General features: G+C 29.2%; 2 protein-coding genes across 6 annotated transcripts; both read right to left on the bottom strand.

Annotated features, from left to right (window-relative positions):
* Positions 1-4,122: 4,122 nt before the first annotated feature.
* On the bottom strand, positions 4,123-5,809 carry LOC100797648 (ethylene-responsive transcription factor ERF060). The gene has a single exon (XM_003525012.5). It carries the CDS (start codon positions 5,418-5,420, stop codon positions 4,482-4,484), a length of 939 nt encoding a protein of 312 aa, XP_003525060.1. The 5' UTR covers positions 5,421-5,809; the 3' UTR covers positions 4,123-4,481.
* Positions 5,810-10,333: 4,524 nt separating this feature from the next.
* On the bottom strand, positions 10,334-17,236 carry LOC100798703 (uncharacterized). 5 transcript variants are annotated; one of them, XR_414461.4, is made up of 6 exons: positions 16,266-17,236; positions 15,942-15,995; positions 15,643-15,827; positions 14,269-14,379; positions 13,736-14,160; positions 10,334-10,629 (listed from the first exon to the last, which is right to left on the bottom strand). XR_414461.4 is itself a non-coding variant. In XM_006580218.3 (5 exons), exons 2-5 carry the CDS (start codon positions 16,831-16,833, stop codon positions 14,326-14,328), a joined length of 861 nt encoding a protein of 286 aa, XP_006580281.1. In that variant the 5' UTR covers positions 16,834-16,913; positions 17,018-17,168; the 3' UTR covers positions 14,175-14,325. The 5 variants fall into 5 exon arrangements, 3 of the variants coding, with proteins under 3 accessions (XP_006580281.1, XP_040871507.1, XP_006580282.1); XM_006580218.3 differs by lacking the exons at positions 10,334-10,629; positions 13,736-14,160 and having other exon boundaries at positions 14,175-14,379; positions 16,266-16,913; positions 17,018-17,168; XR_005891548.1 differs by lacking the exons at positions 10,334-10,629; positions 15,942-15,995 and having other exon boundaries at positions 10,672-14,160; positions 16,266-17,193.
* Between the last annotated feature and the right edge of the window lie 5,935 nt (positions 17,237-23,171).

The raw sequence follows: 23,171 nt of genomic DNA on the forward strand, positions 1-23,171 counted from the left end.
ATGATGCTGAATTTTTTTATTTTTATAAAATGGGGGACTTATCCCATATTTGTATTCTAACACAAAGCTAGATGGACTTCTTTGAAGAATTATAACACAATATGTATTTAGCAGTAATTATACAGTGGTACTAAGTCAATGACCAGTAAAACCCATCCTAACTTATAACTTTTGTGACAAATAAACATTAGTCAGTAAAATATTACTCCTGCGTAATTTATAGGTTAGTAGTTGCTATATATAACATTAAAAGCACTGAATAATACTAATGCCAAAGTAATTTAAACTCCTGATCACCCGTTCCCAACCTCCGTAACTGTCAGAAAATTGCAAATGAAGTAGTTGGTTGATAATGATTTAATTATTGTCATCACACTTGTGGTCAATCACATGTAGAGCGCACACACACACACATTGCATCCCTTTCGTCAAAAAAAGTATACAAATCATCTTTGTTTTTATCTTCTTCTTTCGAATAATTTATATGTGCAGATGCTCGTTTCTTTTGGGGATGCCACGTACGAGGAGAATCTCCAAAGTGTGGCACACACGCTTTGAGAAACAAAAAACGTTTATTATTACTACTAATCTGCTACTGCAAAGAAAGAAAGAAGAATCTTAACTTGACCATCTAGGACGCATGCTAAGCCACATCATTAAAGCCTGTAAAGACCAAATAAGCGGATTTAAACAAACTTTATCCCCTCATCACGGAATCCTTTTACCAACTTGAAGATGCAATGCAATGCTAAGTTCCGATCTCGTTCACATTCCTTTTGAACGCTATTCAAAAAGAGGAAATTTAAGATTAAAGCGAGGGAATTCAATTCAAAAGAGGCATCAATGAAATTGGGGAGAGATGTTGAAAGGTTAAGCGGTGGCCGATTAGGGTCTGGAAGGATTCCCGATGCTGATGGTCATGGCCCTCAGGGATATTTATTTTGAGACTTTATACGATTTGGGGGGTTTGATGCTTTTAATTTTATTTATTTATTTTTTAAAATTAATTTTTTATTACTATTTTTTAAATTATAAAATATGATTAAAGATAATTTTAGAAGTATGAATCCTTCAATTTTTTATATTATTTGGATACATAGAAACTCTCATTTATTTACTTATTTATATTATTGTTGGCCTTTTCATTTCAAGTCATTATTACGTCCGTTTTGGCAGCGTTAAGTTTGTCTTGGCGTGCTGAGAATCAAGAATAAGAATATAGATTTGATTTTGATGCATCTTGCTGCTATAACTATTCTTTCTTTATTGATTGCACCTTTTGGATGGAGAAGGGACGGCCTCCCAAATTCCTCATCTCAACCCCCACGCCATATCATAGACCTTCTTCCATCCTGTTTTCACGCATTTGGTTTCTCCCTTTGTCATTTATCTGCGCATGAAAATGACCTTGCTACTCTCACATTATTTACTGAATTAAATGCACTCAAATACTTCAAATAATTTTATATTGGTCATAAAAAAAGTATTTGATATCAACAACATTTAATATAAGAGATAATGATTTATATTTTTTAATTAAGATATTTATCTTTCGAATCTTAATTTTAAGTATGAGATAGATCGTTTTGAAAGAAAAAAAAATATTTTTGTGAAATTAAATGCATCAAATAGCTTAAAGTAATTTGCCATTTTTTATCAACAAAAAAAAAGTTATTGATATCAAGAATGATTGGCATAAGCCATAGTAACTTGTATTTCTTAATCAAAATGACTAAGATTTAAAAAATTTTAGCTAAAATATAATAAAATTTATTTTTAATTTTTTTCAAAAAAATTAATCAATATTTTTTAGACCTTGTTAGTATTACTATTCTATTTTAATCATTCAGTAAAACTCATAAATATTTCATATTTATAATATGATTAAAATAACTATTCATCTAAATTTATTTACTACCATTAAGGTGGAAATAGGTAAGAGAGTTTGTCAAAGGCCCATGACCTAGTCTGGTTAAGGTTTGACTTGGTCTAACCTATTTATTAAAAATACCAAATTTAAGTTTTTTTAAAAAGCTTTTTTAATTAAAAATGCTAGGCCATAGGCTTTAAAAAAATCCACTAAGCCCGAATAGTGGACTTGTTTAAACTAAATACATTTCTACTTTCACGTTACATCACTTACTTATAATACAAACCACAAGAGTCATGTAATCCATGAAAGATCTTTCTACTGGAATACATGTGGTCCACAAGAGTCACATGATATGTAAGTTTATAATCGATTCATTATTTTCATTTCTACTTCCATATTCCTACTGCCTTAATACATTTCTACTTCCTTAAATTTATTATTTCAATAGTGGGTTTGTCTTGAACTCTTGATCCGTCACATGACTCATGTAGGCTTTCAGGTCTTTTATGTATTTAATTAAGCCAGGCCTTGTATATAGGCTTTCAGGTTAAGACAAACTTTTATAAAGGATAGACTTAGGCTATAATAAATTATTTTTAATAGATAAAAAGTCAAGTTTAAACTTAATGATAATAATGCGAGTCAAACTTAAGCCTATCAAAGCTTAACTTGATATGACCTATTTCCACCACTAACTAGCATATAGTTTAGCTGGAACAATAAACTAAGTACATTACAATCATAAAGAAATATATTTTTATTTAAGACTTCAAATTATTTTGGAATATAACACACAAAAGCATTAAATTTCCCATTATTACATACATACACATAATAAAACATGAATAGGTTATAATATCAATGTTCATTAAATTTCCCATTACCAATTAAGTTTTTTTACTTTACCATTACTCGTGTATAAGTTATAAGAGGCAAATCCAATTAGCTCTGAGCACAAACAAAACATGCATGCAAGAGCTTAAGATTGAGTTTCTTGCGTCGTACATGACAAACAGATAATTTTTCATGCAAATTTTGAATCTTTTGGGCTCAAAATCTTAAACTTTTTTAATGTAGTATTATTTGCTGTCAAATTTTGATAATTTATTCGTACATTTTTTAAAATATGCAATAAGTAAAAATGAGGTAAGCATCTGAAATTCTGAATAATCAGAAAATAAAAGATAAGTTAATTAAGTTTTTTTATCATAAAAACTGTGTTTTTTTTATATGTATAATTATATAAAGGAAAAAATAATTTTTTATTTAATATTAATTCTTGGCATCTGAATTAGTTCATTGAATTCAGTGATTCATCACTAGTTGGAGGAATGCTGCTAAAAAAATCCCGTGGTTAACTTCTTAATATTCCTTTGACTGTAGATGATTATCATGAAGATTGTTATATATCCTGTTCTATCTATTTATATTATATTCTGAATTATTTTAATGTCGGAACATGTACGCTGGGAATCCCAACTCTTGAATGGGATGGTTTTACTTTGAAATAAAACCGTTAACACCAATAACTTCAAATTAAGTAAGATTTATTTTCGTTTTTCCTTTCGCTGCATGAATGAAATGAATCTGAACTTTACACTTGACTGCATGAATGTGGTAATTTTAGGAGGTTCATAACTTGATACACAAGAAAAGATCACATCAAGCATGAAAAACATCCTTTTTTCATTTAAAATAATATCTTAATTAAAAAAAACAAAAAACTAGCGTTACTATTTAAATGAAAACATTTATGAGATATTGCTTTCTTAATTGAAAGGAAAGGAAACGGTAAGTTATTAAAATCTTTTTGAACCACCCATTCAAGCGTTCCCTTTAAAAACAAAATAAAATAAAATAAAATAAAAGGATAATAAATTTCTTTAAAACATTGTTCAAAAAATAAAAAGTAATTATAAATAAAAAAGCATTAATTTTATTAATAATACTTTTTAAATATTAAACTAATTGTACTAAATTCTCCTTCTCTAAGCATTAGTCAGCAAGAATCTATATATATATATATATAAAAAAATACTAGCAAACCTCTTGCATGGATGGGAAACAAAGCTTGCACTAACAATTTTGACACCACTCAATTGCCAACAGTCCTTGATAGAAGCAAACACCGTTTGTTTATATTTATAAGTCAGTAAAATTTGGCTCTCCGTAGCGAATTTTCATACTACAATTGCTTAGTATAAAACAAAAAATCGTAACACCATTTAGTTCTTCTCCATAGTCCATACTTTACAAGAACATGTAAATTTTTCATATATTGGAAGGGCACTTCAATTACAGTTGAACAAGAAGTAGCTACCCAAGACACACAAGTAGAAGTCCCCACGGTCATGCAAGTAACAAAAAACACGAGCAGACCACAAAAAGACCACTACGACCCTCTCTGATTTCACTGCCTAAAATTTGCAACCCTCGTATCTAAGCAAAACATCCGCAAATGTCAAAAAATCCATTGCAGAAGCAGCCAAAGACACTACCGAAACATAAACCTAAAAAATTACAAAACATAATAAGTAGTAGATACATACTAAACCCAAAAGCAGAGCAAAGCCAAACCAACCATTTGACGTAACGAAAATTCAGCGAGTCATATTGCCGCCCAATCAATCTCCACAGAAGGGAACTTCTCCAACCCAAAATTCTCCATTTCATCCCACTGATTATTAGAATCCGAGAAGTCCGAGAAATCCAAGAAAGTAACACCAGATTCAGGCGAAGAAGATTCGCCAGACACAGACGAGGACAACATTGGGTTCTCGTTCTCGACCTTAAAATCCTCGAACTCGGGATAAACATATTCAGCGTTCAATTTTGCCACGTCAGACTCCACCTCTGCCAGCTCAGCAGCGTGTATCACGGGCTTCACGTCTTCGACAGAGCAACACGGCTTTTCCTCTTGTTTCGCCAAGCTTTCGCAAATAGCTTGCAGCTTCGAATCCACGGAAGAAGGTAGAGGTCTGTAATCTCCGAACTCACCGAAAACAAACGCTCCGTGGTGTCGTAGATGAGGGAAATTGAGACGCGCGAACTCGCCTCTGAGCTTAAACGCAGCGTTGTCGTACGCTAATGCTGCTTCCTCTGCGGTGTCGAATGTTCCGAGCCAGAGGCGCGTGCGGTTCTTGGGGAGTCTGATTTCGGCGACCCACTTGCCCCAATGCCGTTGCCGCACCCCGCGGTAGAGCTTCGCGGCTTTCGCGGCCGTGCCGGCGTGTTTCATAGGGACGCGTTTTGGGCCCAGGTGGGCTTGGCCTTGGGCCACGTGCTGCTGCTGAATGTGGATTTGGGCCTGAATCTGGAGAATTTGGTCTTGGGTGAGTTGGTTGAGCCTGATTTGGTTGGAGGAGGGGAGAGAATTAGATGGAATAAGAGGAGAAGGGTGTGATTCGCGTGAAGAAGAAGAAGAAGAGGCAGAGAAATAATCACTTTTCATAAAAGGCATAAGTGCTTTCATCAGTTCTTCACTATACGGATCTAGGAAATCCGGTACGATGTTGTTGTTGCTGTACATGCCTATAGCGGTTCCCATGTTTTACGATATGCGAAGAACAAGTTAAGAAAACCCAAACAAAAAGAAAAAAACTTTTCCAAATTATAAGTAGAGCCTGTCTCAATTCCAAAACCAGAGAACAGGGAGGAGAAAACTAAAGACTTGCAAGTGATTGTTTCTTTTTTTCTTTTTCGATAAAACAAAAATAAGAGGCTAAAAACTTAAAAACCTGGATCTCTTGCTGAGAAGGATCAAGCTAAGAAGTGATTGTTTTTTGAGTGGCCTCACTTTGCGAGCTTCGCTCTTGCGTTGCCATGGTGAGCCACACTTGGTTTATATACTCATGTTGAGGTGGAAGTTGCTTGCAATAGTCTCTTTGATGATTCACTTGCGGCGTCAACTTCAATAATGCCTTTTTACCGAGATGGCTATCCTATAGGAAAATGCCACCTAGGTAATATACCTCATTCGTGACTGGCAAATGTCCACCCAAACAGCACCTTACACGTGTCAGTCATGTACTGGCCATACCTGTCTATTAATATATTTATTAAAAAAATAACATTGTTCCTCTACCTCACTTTCCTCAGAGAAAAAGAAAATGAAATAACATCAATATTAATATCATTCTTATCTTATCTATTTTTTAAAACAATTGCTTAAATAAGTATAATTTTTTATTTTGAATTATGATGCACATAATTGCAGGTTAATAAAAAGTCTAATCACTAAATTTTATATATATGAAAAAATATAAAAAGATATCAGTCTCTTAAATAGATAATAACACCTTAAAATTAATTTAAAACTAACTTGTCAATTAATCATCCTTAATTCACACATGCCTATGTGTGTATGTATATATATATAAGTAAACAACATATAACATATATAATTTTCTGTGAAAAAAAAAAGTTTAATTAATTTTTTTTGAGTGATTAAAACATTAATTTTAAAAATTATTATTGATCTCTTAAAAATAACACACTCACACACATATATATATATATATATATATATATATATATATATATATATATATATATATATATATAAAAGTTACCTAAGTAAATAATATATATTAAATATACATTTTTTTTGTCAAAAAATCAAGTTTAATTAGATTTTTTTAGAGATTATAAAATTAACTTTAAGAATTATTATCTTGAAAGATTATCTTTATAATATTTGTTTAACTTGAGTTTGGACGAATTAGTACTATGATTGTTTTTAATATTAGGTGTGCATGTTTTGTATAATATTTTCTGAATTTAAGAATACATTTTTAATTTACTTGTAGTAATTGTTTTGATTAATTTTTTTTATTGATTTGGTAACTGTATATATGAGTAAAGTATGAATCATGAGTGTGAATAGGTATACATGTACTCGATGAGTGTGGGTACGATGAGGATTAAAATTACTACCAGCATTTGATATAGGATTAAGTATGATTTTTTTGTAAATACGGATAAAAGAACAAGTACTAGAGGATTCTACCCAAAGTTTATCCATTATCATCCTTAACTATAACTTATACTATTACAATTTTTAATTTCAATAAATTTAAACTTTAAAAATATTTTTAAGAATATTTAAATCTAACCAAATGTATTATTGAATATAGTTATGAATAATATTTTTAATTGTAATATTCTCACTTAGGAATGTGATTCTGAAAATGTAGTATAATACATACATTGAAACAAATGCTCTCTTAAAACAAACACTTGTATATTTGCTCGAGTTAACTTTGTTTAATTTATTTAACTTTATATATGAAAATGAATAGTGTTATATTCTCATACTAATCTTTCTATAAATTTTTCTAATACTTCATGAAGAAAGCACTATTAAAGTTGAAAATAAAAAATTTTAACTTAAAAGTATAGACCACGTTTAACACTTATTATATAAATGAAATAAAGAAAAATAGTAAGAAGATTATTCTATGGAAAAACATGGAGGAGGTTCTTATCATTATGAGAATGATAACACAGTAGAGATGGTGTCACCAATTGCGGCGCCACAATGTTGACGACGAATGGTAAGGTAAGATGAAAGATCCCCATTCCATACAATTTGCAAAAGTACGTTTCTGGAGAGGGCAAGTGACTTTTGGATCCTATTCCCTTGGTGTTCGCCAAAGCTCATCATGGACTCATCTCCATCACTCAATTTTCTAAACGCAATACTGTTTCACATTTTTTTTCATTTTTTCTTTTTGTTTTTACCACCCATATCTAAATATTTTTTCCCATTAATTTGGATGCAGCCAAATAGGATTACTATTGTCTAACTATTTGTGAAATTCATTATGTAATATAAATATTACACCACACACACATATTAATTCAGGTTATTTTTTGTTGTTTTGAACTTAAATTACTTTTGCTAATATATATACACTCACAAAATAAATAAAAACTAAAAAATCAAGTGAAAAAAATAAATTAAAATTTTAAATTTTAGAAAATGATGTATCATAAATTTAATTAAAAATAAGTATTATAGATATAACTATACTTTAAATCTTTTAAAAAACTATACTTTAATTATTGTTGAAAATTCCTATGAATACAATACATATTTATAATTAAATATTACAAAAATATTTAATAAATTAATAGTCCATTATCACGATACTTGCAAAGATGAAAAAAAAAAATTTCTATTTATTTACAAATTAATGTTCTAAAATATATTTATGGTTAAAATATTTTTTTTCTAATCATAACATACTTTTATGCACATAATTTAAATATTTCCGGCGGAAAACACTATCTAAAATATTGTTCTTTGTAAGAGTGTCGAACATAAATGTCCAGTTGAGAAGAACGATGGCTATATAAAAAAATATTTGCAGTCAAAACGTTGACAAAAGCATGGAGGGCACCAAGCATCACCCAATTTTCTTCATGTAAGTACATAATGCCCTTAATTACCTCTTATTTTATAGTAATTCCAAATATTTGGATTTTCTTAAGAATAAGAGAATTGGGTACGATAATTAAATTTAAACTTGTAAACATTCATGTAACTTAACTTGATTTTGGTATATGAGTATATATTTTTTAGTATACAATGAGTTAACTTTAACAAGGCTTAAACTTAAGATTTTGTGCAAACTATTTATATTATGTTTATAAGAAATAAATATATTATAAATACATTCTCCTATTTCATTTAACTTGTTATAAGAGGTAAATATGTACTTTTCATGACACAAGAATTAAAGTTATCTTACAGTTCAATCTTTAACTTTCACTACCTATCCTTTTTATTAATGTCTGAGTTTCTAAAAATATTAAAGATTGAACAAATATGCTTTTAATTTATTCAAAATGTAACATTTCCTAATCATAATATTCTATGACGACAATCTTAAAAATATTCCATATTTTCTTATATTATTTTTTAAAAAAAAGGGAGCTTTGGACCGGCAATCAACATTTTATTTTTCTTAAAGGGTTAATTTAGATAAAGGAGAGACGGAGAATATTTATTTGAAAGTATAACTTTACTACAGTTACTAAATAGCTAAAAATTGATCACCATTAGTAATTCGCACAAGAATAGATATGAATATTTCAACTTGGGAATAATTATGAATTGAATTTACAAAAAAATCAGAGTGTAGACATTATTATATTCCAATGCTTATGTGGGACCTTGTTTGACGCGCTCACACGTCGATTCCTACGTGGATATCACTTTCAAGGAACGCAAAACAACTCTCGAATCGCACCAACTACTGTGACGTCTGAAAATGCCACTTGCTTCTTCTGTTCTGTTGTCTAGTTATAATTATCCTTCTATCGTAACAAAATTAAAGTAATTCAATTTATGTTTATTTTTTTATTATAAAATTAAAATAACAGAAAATTTTAAATTTAACACAAAAATCATTTAAAATTATTTTAACTCAAAATCAGTTATGAATCATAATAAATTATAAAGTATACTTTAATATAAAATTAAATATGTAAAAAACTATTCAAAATTAAATTTAAATCATGAATCAATTTTAAAACGTAAAACTAAATATAAATATACACTTAACCATTTCATTATCATGTGCTTCCTCTACCACAATTTTGATAGCTGACTACGACATTTTTTTTTTGTAAATAAGCCAGAGAAAGAGACTTTGACATGTGTGCCAGATAATATATCAGCCCAATGAATGAGCTTTTTCCTATAGAACATGCCAAATTCCTAACTCTTTATCAACTAATCAAAACTAGAACTACGTATTTAATTAGAAAACAAATGCAAAGTGATTTAGTGCACGCAGGACAAAAAAAGTTTTTAATTATGGGGAAAAAAATAATATATGTTGGGTAGCCCCCACCAATTTTTAGTCTTGATAACCATGCTCTAGAAACACGGGTTATAAAAAATTATAAATCATTCACATGGAAAAAATAATTTTAACTACGATAACATGTCAGCATGAAAAAAATTATATTACTATTTAATAATATATATTATATTTCTTAGTATATCTAACAATACATAAAATGACAAATTTATCAAATAATATATGACAAAATGGTATTAGAAGACAATTGCAAAATCTATTTATACTAATAATACATTCAGATTAATGTTTCTTTTATCTAAATGCTAAAAAATACCTTAGAATACTAGTAAATAAATAATAATATAGAAATTTTTATGAAAAAGTATTACTAAAACAGCTTCTCTTGATTTTAACTTCATTTGACTGTGATTTTTAATATAAAAAAAAAAAGCTTTTTCTTTATTAATTTTATAAGCTCAAGGTATTGGTAAGTATTTTTTTTTAGGTGGGAACTTAAAATGAGATAAATACGTATATAGTTTTAATAATACTAACTTATACTAAACAACTTCACAATAATATTATTTATTTAGAATAATAATTTTGGTTCAAGTTTTAATAAAAATCAAGGTAACAATGTTAAAAGTAAATTCTTAAGAAAGATATTCTTGAAAATTTTAACTATCTTGACTAAACCAATTTGAATTTAAACACATCTTTAAGTTTTGACTATGATAATCTAAGTAACAAGGAGATCAGGTAATGATAATTCATGACCAGCAATGTTGATCAAACTCCCAAAGTCACCAACCACCATTAATTGTCAACATGGTGAATCTAGATTTCAATATTGAAGTCGTGAGTCACCTTTAACTGCCGTTAAGAAAGGTGAATGATATTCATAATTAATAGGCTGTAGTTGTTGTGGCTGAATTTCGGAATCTAGTAAAAATAAAAAATAACACAATAGTGTCTGATTAATGACATAACAATGAAGTAAGTACTTTAAATATTTCACATGTAAAAAATACTTTCATGTCATGATACAAGAATAAACCTGTCTCTTTATGAAAGAAAGTTTAGCTAAAAACTAGTATTTAAGAATCAATTTTGAATGAGAATCCTTTTTTTAAAAAAATACCAAGATAACATTGCCACTTACAAATTCACACGAAAAAAATATTCTTTAGTGTTTTATGAAATGTTCAACTCTAACCGATCTTACCTATATTGAAATTAGAGTATATGCTCTCTTGGTCGACCATCATACCATTTAGATCGATATTTCAGTTTTGGTTTATAATTATTTTCTTCCAGTAGTACGATAAACACTGAATCACTAAAAAGGTGACAATTTTTCCTATTTTTTCTTTTTAAAAAAAAAAAACTTAAACGATACATGTCAACCTGAATCATATCCGGACCACACTAATTAGTAATGATGTTAATGAATTGTCAAGTTCGTAGTTGTAGATCTTCTAAATTGTCAACAATGGAATAAATCATTGTTATAACCCATCTCTATTAAGTGCTAATGCTGACATTTAAAAAAAAAAATATTTTTCCAGGTCTATTCCAATTATCATAAGCTCCATTTTGTTGGGAAATTTATGAAGTTTCAAGGAAGTTGGAATAAAATGACTCATAATGAAATGGAATAAAAAGTCAACAAACGAAATAAAATTGAAGGGGTCACTGTATCATTTAGTTGTTTATGTAGTTTGGTGAAGAAGGGAAAATGGAATTCCTTTCTAAACATACTTAACGTTTTAATATAAATCTAACAGATAAAAGAAAACAAAAGTTCTGATCCATTGATAAGTATTTTTATCTCAAAATTAATTTTAGATATGAGAATCAATCATGCACAACAAGTTATAATCAGTCATTTTTTCCTTGACACTTCCTCCTTTTACATGCTTCTAAACATGGGAGGACTCGTTCACATGGGCCATGGGCCGGGATTAGGGGATTTTTCTATTTTGGTTTCATGTATAGACCCAATAAATAAATGGGGAGTAGTTGCCTAGGAATTGAAAGAGGTAGTGGTGGAGTGAATCTCTCGCCCACCAAGACAAAGTCATCTCTACCTAAACTAATCCAAAATAAACAAACGTTGGATGTGCATTGTTTTTATATTTCCTTGACATTGTGCTAGCTCAATTATGAGGCATGTAGGGTTTAGATAATATTGTCTAATCATTTGGATAAATTGTTATTTATCAATGCATAACACCCATTAAACAATAGCAATGCAAGTTTTAGATAATTATAAATGAAAATTATAGTATAGGAATATAATTAAATGATAACCACTACAAAAACTAATACATGAATTTCAACGAATCTTACACGATATAATGTTATTGGATAATGATCTTTATTCTGTCTGATTTTGTTATAATATTATTCATTGTTTTTTAATTTGTTTATTTTCTTAGTAATACAGATTTTTAAGACAACTCCAACCAACCAAATTGTGTGGCTAAAATTTATTGCATATAATGTTGCATAGTGGAAAAATAGAATAAACTGCCAATTTCATCCTCAAACTATTACCCTTTCTGCTAAATAGTCCCTAAAATTATAAAAATTATTTAACTAATTCCTTAAGTATTGAAATATATCATCAGTTTAGTTTCTAAGTTGATGATCAGCAAAGTTCAAGGAGTAATTAAGACTTTGCCAATATTTAAGAGACCATTTAGCATAATTTTTAATACTTCTAGGACTATTTAAGTATATTTTTTTTCTTAGCTTAAGGATCATTTAAGAGAGAATAATCCTTGAAGGATGTATACTATGGAAAAATGCATCCCAAATTTTAATCATCTCATACCAAATATTTGATACCGGATCCTCCTTCTCTCGGGACCGGGTTTGAATATAGCTTTTCTATAGTTTAATTGAGGTTTGTGGAGCAAAAAAAAGGGGGTCACATTGATATTTGGTTATTGGATCAATTAAAATTAAAATCTGGCCCACTTCAATAGAGACAAGGACTTGCCAAATTGCGGGCATCAAAAAAGAAAGCTATGGCTGTGTTTGTTAAACTAAAATAAAATAAAAAGAGCAAAAATAGATGAGAAATAAAATGATAAGATAAAGTTGTTTGATTAAAAAAAATAGCAAAAATATGAAAAATAAAGATAAAGAGATGAGTGAAAATAAATAAAAAATAATATTAGCAGATTCCATCATTTTTAAACTAATTTCCCCTCTATCAAACCCGTAAAATTATCTCTATCCTTTCAATATTATTTATGTATGCTAAACCGAACAGAGCTTTAAATTATATCAGAGATTACTACGGTCATGTTTATATAGATATATTTCGATAAGTTGTAAAATATTTGCCAACTGTTTTATATTTTCATGAACTTTGATACAACTATAATTGACTTTCATGAACGAGTCAGCTAAGACGGGTTAAAATATAATTGCATTTTCGGCTTTTGTAGATTTTCTTCAGTATTTTTTATTTATTTAATTAGATTTTTTATATGGATTTAAATATAATTTTGTTCCTCTAAATATTGACTCATTAATTCTAGTCATTTAAAAATAATTTATTTAGTCTCTAAATTTTCAAAGTTTTTCTTTTAAGTCATTTATTTAATTGTTAATCTTTTTAATTAAATGTAAGCTACATTCACCTATTACAGACAATTTAATTAAAACTCAAACGGCCAGTTAACGCAACTGTTAATTTTTGTAATATAAAATCCACGACTGAAACAGTTACTGCTGTAAACTTTTAACAAAAAAATTAGCAAAGTTAAATAAAAGACTTAAAAGAATTTTTTTTAAGAATTTCACAGATCAAAAGAGATAAAATTATTTTTGGGACAATATTTTAAGAACCAAAATCATATTTAACCTCTTTATTTGAAGGAAACTAATAACCCATCATATTTAACCTCTTTATTTTAAGCCAAACTAGATTAACTCACTATCATCATGGACCAACATAATTGGATCAGACTAACTTTGACATATCTACACTAAAGCAAAAACAAATGCATGACCTTAAAAAAATAAACGTTACCTCAAGAAATTCCCGTGACATTGACAAACAGGTCTTCATCCCATGAAATGTGAAGTCCACAAGGCTGACTATTTTTAATGGCGGGGCGATCCACTAGGCGCTATTTTTAATTCCATGCTTTTGGCAGCTTAAGACTGTCTAAGACAATTAATTTCACATACCAATCTTAAAGCTAAGGAGTTGCACATCATTGAAGAGAGTCCTAAAATCGTTGTTGCCAAACATTCATTGAAACCAATCTTAGGAGTTGAAAAAACCATGGACCAAATATCTTTGAGCAGCATGTAGCATAATCATCTTTCAATCCCCTCAGGGACATCCCAAAAACGCAGAATAGTTATCCTCCAAAGCAAGTTCAATCAAATCATACAAGAGTCGGTGGAAACAGACGATGTGCCAAATGTACACATATACTTGCAGGTATTCTAAAGACACCGAGTTCAAAAAATATACTGGTTAAGTTAAAGGTGAGCGAGCATATGCATGTTAATTGGAATTTGGGGCCATAAAACTGATGTGCAAAGCAATCTTACAGGGAAAAAACAGATTGGAACAACTATTGATTTTCACAATGGCTGTTGTCATTCAACTCAAGACCGGTTTTGCATTTCTCTCAAAATTTTTAGTGTTTCAAAGCTTGATTCCTGAAAGCAAAATCAAATCATTTGCATTAGGGGAGAAAATGGAAAAAATAAACTGGGATACAGAGCAGAGAAGTTAACCTTCACAACATAGCATAGCCATAACTAAATAAATACATGCCTAAAATATTAAAAAATGGATTTTACACATGCTTCCTTTTCTAAAATTGGTTGAGCCCAAAAAGAAAATATAGAATGAAAAAAAAAACAATAAATTGGAATTGATTAAAAATGAGAAAGATATAAGACAATGTGCAATACATGTTCTATATATAGAACTTACTAGTAAACTAACAATTAGGAAGTGTAGTGGATTTTAAAAGATTTTTTTTAAATAAAAAAAAAGTCTTGGGTTATTCAATCAAGATTTTAAATAGTTTAAATAAGTCTTATGGTATTCAATTAAGATTTTTAAGATTTTTTAAGGACGACGACAAAATCCAATGGTATTCAATTAGGATTTTGTATAACTTATAAAAAGTCTTTTGGTATTAAAAAATATACAAATTTAATAGATTTTATTAAATTTTTTAGTATAAGACATCTATCAAACTATGAAGCACGGACACTTCAGCCCCTTGTCGTGTCCGGTGTCCAACACGCGTCCGTGTCAGTATTCGACACGACACCCATACTACATTCTATATTTTGGACATTACAAATGTCCACGTGTCCATGTCCGTGTCGTGTTCGATGTCCGTGTCGGTGCTTCATAGCTATCAAACAATCCCATCCAAACCCTTGAAATTTTGCTAGACTTTTTTCTTTATTTTTCTATTGGTTACCAGACTTTTTTTTCTTTCATCACACATATCTTCTTCTCTCTTTAATATTCTTCAAGATGTGTGTACCATATATTTCTCCTTTAAATTCTTATGATATATATGCATCAAAATCCAAACTATTATAAAAGTCTTGTAAGGAAATTTGATAAGTTATAATATTCTTATATAATCTTTAAAATCTACCAAGACTTTTTTATGCTAAAATAATCTTTTAAAATCCTAATCCAATACACCCCCTTAACAAATTAACCAATCAAGCTAACTAGCCAACTAAACCTCAAACGCTGGCCCCCAAATGCAACAACAAGTTAACATTTAGATAATCAAAAGATCCAGAGGAGAGTATGCACTCTACATTAAAGAAAATGAATTGTGCAAAAAACACAGAATTCAATTTAAAAACATGGCAATGGAAGTTAACATTTCCCGTAGGATTGAAATACTAAGCCCATGTATGTAAGTGGTAGCATTGAAAACTCACAAGTTGGCTACTTTCTTGAGTATACATATTCTGAATTTCAAGAAAGAGAGACTTCCACTGATGCACAAGGGAAAATTCTAACTTCAACGACTCCTCACTTCGGTGCTGGTCATGCATGATTGTATCCTCTAATCCAGAAAACTTCTGAATAATCATTTTTGCCTCTTTCTGACTCTTCTTTATAGCTGGCAAAAAGGAAGAGTGCTTAGAAAAAAATGAATCTAAGTGACAGCAGAAAAATATTAGGATACTTGTATATAGCACAACAAAAAAAGGCTAAAATGATTTGTAGAACTTACCACTTAATCTACCTTTGGCATCCTGGTAATGGAGATCCGACCAGATATAAGCAGCTAGTGATCAACGTAAGCAACATACATTCATTACATACTAAGACGAAACACAAATTTCACATAACAAAAGGACAAAGCTTAATATACTTCCTTAAGTGTTTTGGTGTTGTTCTCCAAAAGTAATCTATGTTGACCTTTAATGCAAATCTTTATTACGCAGATTATCAAGGTAAAGGTCAAATTTTGATTAGAGAACAGTACCAAAAATACCTAAAGAACTGCATCTATAAGGAAAATGCAATGATTAAATTACATGGAAATAGTAATCACCTTTGGAGCAAAAGGAACAAGTGCAAGATTTCACGTCCGCAGCTTCAGTAACAGAACTTGAGCACGGTTTCAATCCCAGAAAATTAGAATCATTAGAGGCAGAGATTGTTGGCATTTGCTCAGTCCCACGCTTGGGAGATCCCAAATTCTCAACATCACAAATAACTTTGCCCCCACTTTCAACCGCACTATCAGTGGCGACAATTCCTTCCCCTTTCTCCCCAAATTTAAAATTCTCCAAATCCAACGTATTATGCTCCTCCATTCCCTCCTTGGGGAAGATGGGATCTTGAAACGAGTGCGAATCAGAAAACGGCAACAAAATGGGGTGTTTTTCTTTTGGTTGCAACAGGACCACGTTGTTAAGGTGAGCCTGTGCTCCGAATTGCATTTGGTTTTTCTCTTTTGCTAAATTTTCTACCCCTAAGCGAATTAGCTTTGTGAACTGCAAGTCCCCGCCATCGCCAGAAACTAAAGAAAACGGCCTTTTCGCCGGACGATTCGTGACGTCCGCCAGATGGGAACGGGTTTTGAAAATCCTGTCGCCGAAACTATCATTGCTTCCCATAAAATTTTGATTTTGTTGAAAATCTTTAACCGAATCGGTGAATTTGAAACGAATAGGCGAGCTTTGTAAAATATGAAACCCTAACGTTCACCGAATTCAAATTTTGTAACTAGACGAAATTAAGGAATGGAAAAAACCAGAGACTACATAGAAAAAGTGAAGAATTGGGTTAAGATGAATTGACCTTGTGAGATGGAAGAAGCCACGGAAGCGAATTTCGAATTAGTTGGGGTTGGGGTTGGGGTTGGGGTTGGGGTTGGGGTTAGTGTTAGGGTTAGGGTTAGTGTTAGGGTTAGGGAGAGGAAAGGTTAGGAAGTAGGGACACTCAGTGGTTCTGAAATGAGCGCGAGACGAAAGTGAGTGACACAAATAACGAAAGGATTAAGGGGCGGGTAAAAGCGGGTTTTCAACTTTGAATTGTTGTTTTTCGAAAAATACCGCGGGCAACTAAATTCAGGGCCGGATCATCGCCCCGATGGGCCGGGCCTACTATCGATCCCAGAGAGGGATTTTCTTCCTGCACCACATAACTTCTTCTACACTAATGCTTTTATTAAAATTCCAAAACTAACCCTGTTAACTTCTTCTTCCTTTTTCTTCTTCATACACCATAAATTTTTGTGAGTCGTGGCCGAGCTCCTCCTTCATTTTTGTGTCTAGTTTGGTCGATGTGCATTATTACGGTGGTTCATTGACAATTTGTAGTTGGTGTTGCGGTGTAACAACGGAGGTACATTTTTTTTTCAACTTCGATCTATATTAATAAACATACGGATTGACGTATAACCTAAAAATATTATAAAAAATTAAATTTTTTTATTTTTTTTATAAATTTAGTTATATTTTTATAATATGTTTAATTACTCATTTGTTTTTTATAGTTTCATAATTTGTAACTTTTAGTCCTAGTTTGAAAGTGGAATTTATAGTTCTTATAATTTATATTTTAATTCTCTTTTAGTTATTTTAGTTTAAAATTGATTTTTTTAGTTCCTATAATTTACATTTTAATTATTTTTTAGTTTTTATATTTTGAAAGGTGTATTTTTAATCCTATGGTTTATATTTTGATTCCTTTTTATTCTTATTAATCAAAATATAATTAATTTTTGCTATATATATATATATATATATATATATATTATAGCAAGGACTAAAAGGCAATAAAAGAAAAGTTGATTTTTTGTAATAAGGACCAGATGATTAATTAAATATTTATAATAGTTGTGTAGATATTATTATGTTAACTACTTTATGCAAGTAAAAAAATAATAAAATTATGTCATATATTAGTTTATGCAAGTCTAAATTTTAATATATATGTTTATCAATTTAAATGTATTATATTATTAAATATAGTAAAAAATAATAATAAAATTGTGTGATAATATATTTATTGATATATAGACATATTTAAGTATTTTAGAAGACATAAAAAAATTTATACATTAATTTTTAAATAAACAACATTCGTAAATAAATTATTAAAAACAACTTAAATAAAATATAATTAATTAAAGAAATAAAATTTTAAAACAAACAGCAATATTTGTTTATTAAATAAATAACAATAAAATTACAAATTAATTATTAAATTAAAAAATTATTTCATTTAATAATTTATTAAATAATAAAAATAAATAAATAAATAAAAACAAAAATACATATTGGGATAAGAATTGGGAATCCGTAAGATTATATAGATTTCCTAATGCAATGCACAAAAAATGATGAGAAAAAAGGTACTCAGGACACCCATGACAACGACAAAAACGGGAAAAGAAACCACCAACAAGTGAAGATGAACAAAGGGATGAAGGAGAGGAGATGGCGGCACAATGAAGGGAGAGCGAAAACAAAAACAATATAGGAGGAAGGGGATAGGTGTAGGGATGCTACTTTTTAATTTTGATGGAAAGACAAATTCGACAATTCACCTATATTGTTGGGTGTAGAAGAAGTGTTGAAAGAAAACCCCTCCCAAAGAGTAGTCACGTGGACATTTGAATCCTTCACCATAACTTGTATTTCACCCCATTTTATTTGTGCGGACAGAAACAACTATTCCATTAAAAATATCCATTTCAAAATGATCATTTTGGAAGGTAAAAATTACCTCCAGAATATGAATAAGAATTTCAAAATTATTCTTTAGAACAATTATTTAAAATAAAAATAAGTGTCTTAAAGCTATTTTGGAATATTTATTCCAAAAATTACCTTCTAGAATATGAACAAGTGCTCTAAAATTATTCTAAAATAGCTATTCAAAAATTAAAATAAGTGCTTCAAAATTATTATGTTTTAAAAGATAAAAATTATCTTTCAAAATGGGATGATACTCCTTTCCCCTTTGCCTTCATCAACAACACTCACCAAAATCAACAACACCCCCAATCCCCATCTTTTATGCCGTGAATCCACGTTCCTTTCTTGTTACCCTTACGTTATTAAATCAAGCATATAAGTGTGTGATGGAGGTGAAGTGGTGCAATGATGTTGGATGAGGCACAATGTGATGGTGGCAGAGGGAGTTGCATTTACCAGGGCTGCAGATAGAGATTACTGATTCTTGTAAATTTCTTTAACAAAAGAGCTAGTTAAAAAATAGTAAACTTTGATCAGAGGCCGCTCAAGAAAACAAATTGACACTCAAAATGTATAGTTCTTGGTGAACAGGACACATGAATGCTATGGTTGATTTAGATAAGAAAGTAAAAGGAAAGAAACTGTATGTAACCAAAAAAGAAGAAGGAAAGAAACCGTTAGGATTTTGACATAGTAAGAATGAGAAGAGAAATATACACACTCAAGATTAATGGTTGCATCTCGACATGAAATGCGAAAAAGTTTTTAAATGTCTACATTTTTACTCAAAATAAACTATTAGGATTGATCCTGTTATCCTTTCAAGATACTTGGTGTGATAGGGGTATAAAGTGATGTGGCAAATAGAGTGTTTAGACTAAAACTAGTAGGATATTTGTTATAAATTTAGTTAGATATATTTTATGCACTGCACATGTTAAAATGCTAATTAAAAATGAATTTAGTAAGTATATTTAAAAGGAATAACTAAAACTATATGCTCAACATATTTACAAGATTAGGACAAGATATGTGATAATAACTTCTAAAACTACTTTCATTTAAAAATAACTCATTTGTTTTAATTTCATTTAAAAATAACTCTTAAAACACTTCTGTTAAAAAAATACTTTTTAATAATATAAAAAAACCTTCTAAACATCCTTTCATTTAAAATGACAATTCAAAATTATAATATCGAAGTCTCGCAATTATTATATAGAGAAGTGCTATTTGTTAAGAATTATTTCAGTTCCAATATGCACAAAACAAAAACCAACCAATATAAAGACAACTTTTATCAATCAAGACAATGGTTAGACATGATCAGCAAGAGAGAGAAAATCAAAAATACTAATAAGATTGTCTTAGGAATCTCGTCTTCGTACTAATTAGCATTTTCGTATTATGTATTAGGTGTTTCCCCCAAAAAATGTTTGCCTCTTTCAACTTCGGAAAAATCTTCCCATAGGCATTAGACATTACGTAAATTATTCCTTTATAACAATACATGTTTGTCTCATTCGATTTGTACAAAAATATTGGATTTTTCATATCTGTAATAATGATTTGTGTTTTTTAAAAAGTAATTTAAAATTTGAATTCTTAGATATAAAATAAAATATATTAGAAAGAGAATACTTAACTTTTGAGCGTTTACCGTCTCTGACGTAAAATAATCATTACTTTGGACGTAAATAATTTTGTACCAATATTTATGTGTCCATTGCCCCTGGTAAACTAAACTAGTCGCTGCTTGAGTTGAGGCTTCTGGTATAAGTATGTATCCTTTCTAACACTGTAATTTTTAAGTGATAGATACTTACAAAGGGGTAAAATGTTAAAATTAATCATTCAATCATTTTTTTTTCTTTGTGTGTGTGTCTCTTTTATTAAAAAAAAAAAATTGGGTTTTGAAGAGGATTCATACACTTCTTATACACATAGACATAAAATCTTGATGGTTCCAAGTGTCACAAGAGCATGTTTGGGAATGTTTAAAATTTCTCAATTTTAGTTGTTATTTATAGTTGAAATTTCTCAATTTTAGGCTTCGAATAATGAAATTTGCTAAAACATATTTTAAAAAAATTGAAACATGTGATTATTCTTAAACAAGATTTTTTCTCCTAATACATATTATTCCAAAATCACCTTAAACTTCTTTAATAACTTTTTCCCTTTGAAGTTTCAAGCATACCATTTTTGCAAGGGTTAACTAGTTTTTGTTGTGGGATTTGTTGCCTCCTTTCAATTTAGGAGAAATAAAAACAACTTAGTTTTTGTCTCTAAACTTTTTTCAAAATTAATTTTTAGTCCCTTAATAAAAGTCTTTAATCCCTAGACAAAAATTTAATTGATCAAGATTCTTAAATTTTTCATTAAATAAATAAAATAATGGTATTCAAATTTTTGTTCAACTGAACCAAATTTTTAAAAAGTATAGAGACATTGCGTAATGAAACTTTTATTGAAGAACTAAAAACCTTAATAGAAAAATGTTAAGAATATTGACTCATCAACTTTTTTGTTAAGGGACTAGAAACTAAATATGGAAAAATTTTAAGAATTGAAAGCTTAGTTAAACTTCTTTTTTTATGTAAAGCCTTGTATTTTTTGTCATACATGAGCTAAATTAATTATATTTAAATTGCAATAAACTTTTTCTAATTATAATAAACTATAACAACGATAAATTATAGGGCATATTAAATTTTCAATCCTTAAACTTTTTAGAATTTGTGTTTTTAATTTTTTGAAATTTTTTTATTTGTTTTTAGTTATTAACTTTTTTTTTTGTCTAATTTTTAGTTCATTAACTTTTTTTCATAATTTATTTTAATCCTTTTTTAGGGACTAAAAGCAAGGACAAGAAAAAAGTTAATGACTAAAAATAGTAATAAAAAGTCGAGGTGAATCCAAACAAAAATTCTAAAAAGTGTTGAGATTACAAAAATAATTAACCCTAAATTATACACATAACCAAAGAGGGTGGATGAAGTTTCATCAAGCGTAACTTTAAAATAGTAACTCTTGATTTCAATCCTTTATTTTTTTTGTAATCCAATAATTAAATGTGAGTTATTTGTTATATGAAAAGTACCTCTTGAAGTAATTTTATCTCCTAGTAATTAATTATTAGGAAGCTTAAAGAGAATTTTAGAATGACTATGATATGCACAAAGAGCCTCAACTCATGTGCCTATATCAATTGATGCCAGATTATTCAAACTTTTTCCGCGATATTAAATTCAAATCTTAAATATATAATTATGTATTTATGACAAATAATTTAAAAATGGAGATACATACTTGTGGAGTGAGCCCAAGTCTTTGTGGAAAAAGATTTTTTTGTTGTTAAAAATAAAGAAATATAATTTAATGATTTTTTTAACCATCATAATTAGGAGCTTTGATTTTTTAGTGAAACTATTTCATAATTTTTGTTGTATGGACTGATTATAAGATTAATCATCTATAAGTTATATTTAAAGTTTTTCATCTATCCTTAAAAATGTATTATGAAAAAATTGAATCCAAGTATTTTCTACATACTCAATGATATATTATTGACTGAACTACCTCCATTAGATTTATTTAATAATTAATAATACCATAATACTTTTTATCATTAATAATACCTATAATATAGATGTGAACATGTATTTTTAATTTTTTCTGACACGTGGTGGTGTGGACCGATGGTGCAAACACAAAATTAGTTATTTTATGTCGATATGAAAAGTAGATAAGAGATACCGTATGGGCCACAACTATCCAAGACATTCAAAGGATAAAAGAATTCTATCTTGTTCCGTCTTAAATTGGAAAATCGTACAATTTATATAATTTTTATATTTCATAAAATATAAAAACAGCATATTTAATCTTATAAAATGTAATATCGCATGTTAAATTTAAAATAAAACATTCATAAATGTATAATTTTTATAATCAACATTCATCTATATTTTTTAAAAATTTATTATATAGAAAAATTCAAATAAATATACCATAATTAACATTTGTTTATGCAAATTTCAAATAGAATAATCATTATAAAATGAAAAAAAATTATGACAATAAATTCTGGGTAAGATTTCATTTTCATAATATCATCGGTTAAAAAAAAAAAGTCATCCGTTATTATCAGTCAACTGAAGACACGTTGGAAGGCGCGCAGGGAAATTTAGCTGAAAAATTCCGATCCTATCCATATTGGTCAGTCACGACTCACGAGTGATCATCGC

This window comes from Glycine max, chromosome 5 (assembly GCF_000004515.6).
Source record: "Glycine max cultivar Williams 82 chromosome 5, Glycine_max_v4.0, whole genome shotgun sequence".
Lineage (NCBI taxonomy): Eukaryota > Viridiplantae > Streptophyta > Magnoliopsida > Fabales > Fabaceae > Glycine > Glycine max.